Source organism: Austrofundulus limnaeus, unplaced genomic scaffold, assembly GCF_001266775.1.
Source record: "Austrofundulus limnaeus strain Quisiro unplaced genomic scaffold, Austrofundulus_limnaeus-1.0 Scaffold17, whole genome shotgun sequence".
NCBI lineage: Eukaryota > Metazoa > Chordata > Actinopteri > Cyprinodontiformes > Rivulidae > Austrofundulus > Austrofundulus limnaeus.
This window is the reverse complement of record NW_013952419.1, coordinates 1882966-1886969: the sequence shown is the minus strand read 5'-3', so window position 1 is coordinate 1886969 and position 4004 is coordinate 1882966. Positions and strand designations below refer to the sequence as shown.

Genomic DNA, 4004 nt, shown 5'->3' with positions numbered 1-4004 from the left:
AAAAAAAAAAGACAAACTATTTTGTATTTTGCTGGGAAAAAAATTATAACTTGTGTTTCATATTCCTTTTAAGCTTTGCAGAGTTGAGCAATTTCCTCCTTGATGCAGACAAACTAGCTTAAGACTGCTTGGAGCAATGAGTGTGCCCTTCTGTGAGAGGTCATAATAAAGTGTGTGGGGGTGGACAAAAAAAAGTGTGTGCGTGTGTGTGTCTGACATTTAGAGATGAAGTACCACATGGAACGTTAATTTATTGCAAAACTCAGGGAAAACCTAAAATCATCACAGGACAGAAGAACTTTCACTCCTTTGATGTCTCRTCTATCAGCAGGTGTGAAGGAAAAAAAACTTTCCACAACGCTGTTTGATTAAAACTTTATTTAAATGTATGAACCTGCTTCTAAATCTTTTTTATAATAAGACTAATAAATAAAATGCAAACTGTCTGTAAATGGGACTCGAGTGTGCTGTTTTATCCCCCACTCCCATGTTTTAATTTTCAATTCTTCATGATGATAAAGGTCGTTATGTTTTTAATCTGTGACCCAATGCTCCTATTTAAGAGCATAAACTGTGTCTGCGTAATAATTTACTGGCCTCTCTGCTGACAGATCTGAACTCTGATGTGAACTTAACAGCCTCCAGCACTCGATTGACAGCTTTTCAAAAATTGATGATGACCTACTTTCAATGTTATAGATAAAATTGTGGGCCTGAAGCATTTTGTGTGTAATCTTTGGACTGCAATTTTACTTAGAGGTTGCAAAAAAACTGGCAAAAAGTCACTCATGGTAACTGTTGCACTGTCGTTTCAAGGGAGACAATGTTGAAGCTGAACAGGGACTAAATAACAGCCTTTTTGTAAATAAATGTAAACAACACTTRAAAAGACGGCCAGCAGTTTTGACAATGAATGCTCCAAAGCACAGGATCCATCCCTAAAGCTAAAGCTTTTAAAGTTTTTTTTTTTACACAGATGATGGTTAAAAAAAATAGTTTTGTCTTTTTTTTTCTTTTACAAACACAAAAGCATATGTCAAGAAAATGAGTCATGACTGCTACAGTGACACTCTTTTTTTATTTCTGTCATGGTTTGGAGCATCAAGAACCCTAATAACCTGCAGCTGTGAAGGCTGGTTCGAAACAAAAGAAATTGTTTAACATGACAAATGAACATGATTCTGCTCTWTAAAGCATTTTTAAAGTCTACAAACGACTTTCATTGGGCGACTTTGAAATCCTCTGKCTTATAAAACAATTTCTTTCAGAATAAATCAGGCAGCATTTGACATTACACTACAATAGTTTTGTTGTTTGAGCTTAAAGAGAACTAAAGAACATTTCATTTTCTACAGTTTTGGTTGCAGTCATCACAGCACCATACTGTATGTAGCCTTGCTTTCTCTTTGTAATGGCTCTAATGTCGTGTTGCCTGCAGAAATAACAGGTATTCTGTTTCATTTTGAACTAGTTAGCCAGCAAAGAGCAAGAAATGAGGAAGGGGAGCGTGAGATAGTTGGTAAAAGAAATTCCCAGCTGGATGTGGAATAGTAAACAATTACATTTTTGTTGGTGTTTTAATCCCCACATGGTGACTATTTTCTAATACKGTGCACTGTTAAAGAAGATCATCTTGAAATTACCCCCAGAAGTTACGGAGCCCCTGGTTTGGCCATAAGAAAACTGACTGCATTTAGCTTTTGTTTTGTTTTTAACCTCAGTCCTTTGAAAATAGCACTGCTCTGGTCATGTTAACCACTTAAAAGGATTGTTACAGSTGAGGCTGCATTCACAGTATAGCCTAAAATAACTAGTGACAGACTTTCACTTTGCAGTCTTTCACAGATCAGCAAAGAGGTTTGTTTTTGTTCAAACACAGAAAAAAACACTGATTACTGAGAACAATTCAGCCTCACAGTCTGAAGTAGTGCGATCATTACTGACCTTCTTGCTATATAATAAATATTATTTTTGTGGTTGAGTGTTTTTGACCTCAAAACCTTCCAGAAAATRCATTGCTTTTGCTTCCAGAAATATTTCTCATCCATAGTGATGCCTGAAATCACTTGACATGATCACAGGGCATAACTCAGTCTTTGACAGGTAAAAAAAAAAAAAAAAAGGAAGGTTCAATTTCAACAAGTTCAAAACACCTTTTGTGTTTTTCAAAGTATTTCAAACACTTTGTACTAGGAAAAAAACTCAAAAATAATGGTCCATATCTATTAAAAGTAATTCTTCTYATGCGTTTCTGCATATGAAAAACATAATATATTCACTACACCCGCACCCAACTTTCTGTCAACCTACCAAGCGCCGAGTGAGACCTCTTCGCATGCAGACACGATCTTTGTTGCTAACATGGCGGCGCGCATGTGAATGTCATGCCACACGCATTCACTGCTTAAATTACCTCTTTTTTTATTGAAATTGTTAAAACGTTTAAGCAGACGTTTTAGTATTATCTTGTGGATTTATTTCCTGTTCCACCTAAAAGGGTTACGAACTGGTAAAACCTAAATTTACTGTATTCGGAAGGGGAGCAGGTCTCATGTTAAGGGGTTAGCTGAACAGGCTGACCAGTAACACGGGCGGAATAACGATGGATGCCGACCAACAGCTGAGAAACGTAAGTGACAACTACATTAGGCTCATCTGTAAATAAATATAGTTGTATAATTCGTGAATGTCTTGTTGCAGCTGAAGGATTTCCTCCTGGTTTACAACCGCATGACAGAAATCTGCTTTCAGCGGTGCACGAGCAACTTCAACTACAGGAACCTCACAATGGACGAGGTACAGCGAAAATCCCTCAGTTTAATTTTGCATATCCATTTAAGCTGTTATAGTTATTCAATTTAATCGGTGTCATGGTCCGAACACTACTGTTGTTGCTTTTCACCAGGTTATTGGCAATCCTGTGTTGTATTTATGTATCAAAAACGTTATATAGGGCAGTAATGTACCTCCATACCATCAGAGAGGCTGGCTTCATTATATTCTGTTTTTATTTACATTTTACTCAGTGTTCCAGKTTTACCTGGACATGCTGTAGTGGATCATCAGAATTAAAACTGACTACTGTTGTGCATCCAGGAGCGCTGTGTGGACAGCTGTGCGGGGAAGCTGATTCGCTCCAACCACCGGTTGATGGGCACCTACGTGCAGCTGATGCCTCGCATGGTGCAGCGCCGGATGGAGGAGATGGAGAGCAAGGCTGCAGAGAATGCAAAGGCAGCAGCGGCTGCAGCGGCACCGCCCGCAGACGTYGAGGCCGCGAACGTGGACGCCTCGCCGGCATTTCAAACCCCTTTAAATTCACCCCCACCTCCTGGTTTCCCTCCCTCTGGGACTGATCTGATACCAGAGGTCCAAAGCTCGGTCCCGACGTCAACAAGACTAGAAGTTCTGACTGACCCATCAGCCGCAGGGGCCAAATTATCAGCTGCCACTCTGCTCTCACCTAAGACTGAAAGCATGCTTAATGACRCTTCACATTCAGCAGGTTCACCTCACCTGTCTGGGTTTCAAACTGAGTCTGGCAACCCTAAACCAACAACTTTATCAGCTCCTTCAGAGTCTTAAACAGGAAGGACCTGAGAGGCAAAGAGCCCCAGATGGTCCAGATGTTACCTTGCTGTCCTTTGAGAATTAGTGATCAAACTGTGATATTTGCTCTGGTTTCCAACACAAACGACACATAATGATCAGTGATTTAACACTGACTGTTCATGTATGACTAACATTGATAATGGATGATTTATAACATAAAATGCTGACCAACTTTGGTTGTTTGGTTATTGTGCTCCAAACCTCTGACTTTTTCTTTTGTTTTTCYTAATAACATTAGAAGTTGATGGGCAGTTTTTAAAACGTAACTTTTGATTMAAGGTGTTTCATTTTCCTTTATATTAGGCATTTTACTAATTGATTAAACAATTATTGTTTGAAGTCACCTCTGATTAATGTATGATTTCTTTCCAAGCAATCTCATTTTATTTAAA

At 38.8% G+C, this 4004-nt stretch overlaps 1 protein-coding gene across 1 annotated transcript; it reads left to right on the top strand.

The window, feature by feature from the left end:
- Positions 1–2450: 2450 nt before the first annotated feature.
- Positions 2451–3955, top strand: timm10b (translocase of inner mitochondrial membrane 10 homolog B (yeast); the record flags this gene model as incomplete). The annotated part of the gene is given in 3 exon segments (XM_014003105.1): positions 2451–2629; positions 2701–2796; positions 3097–3955. Coding segments are annotated over 3 exon segments (612 nt in total). The 3' UTR covers positions 3586–3955.
- Between the last annotated feature and the right edge of the window lie 49 nt (positions 3956–4004).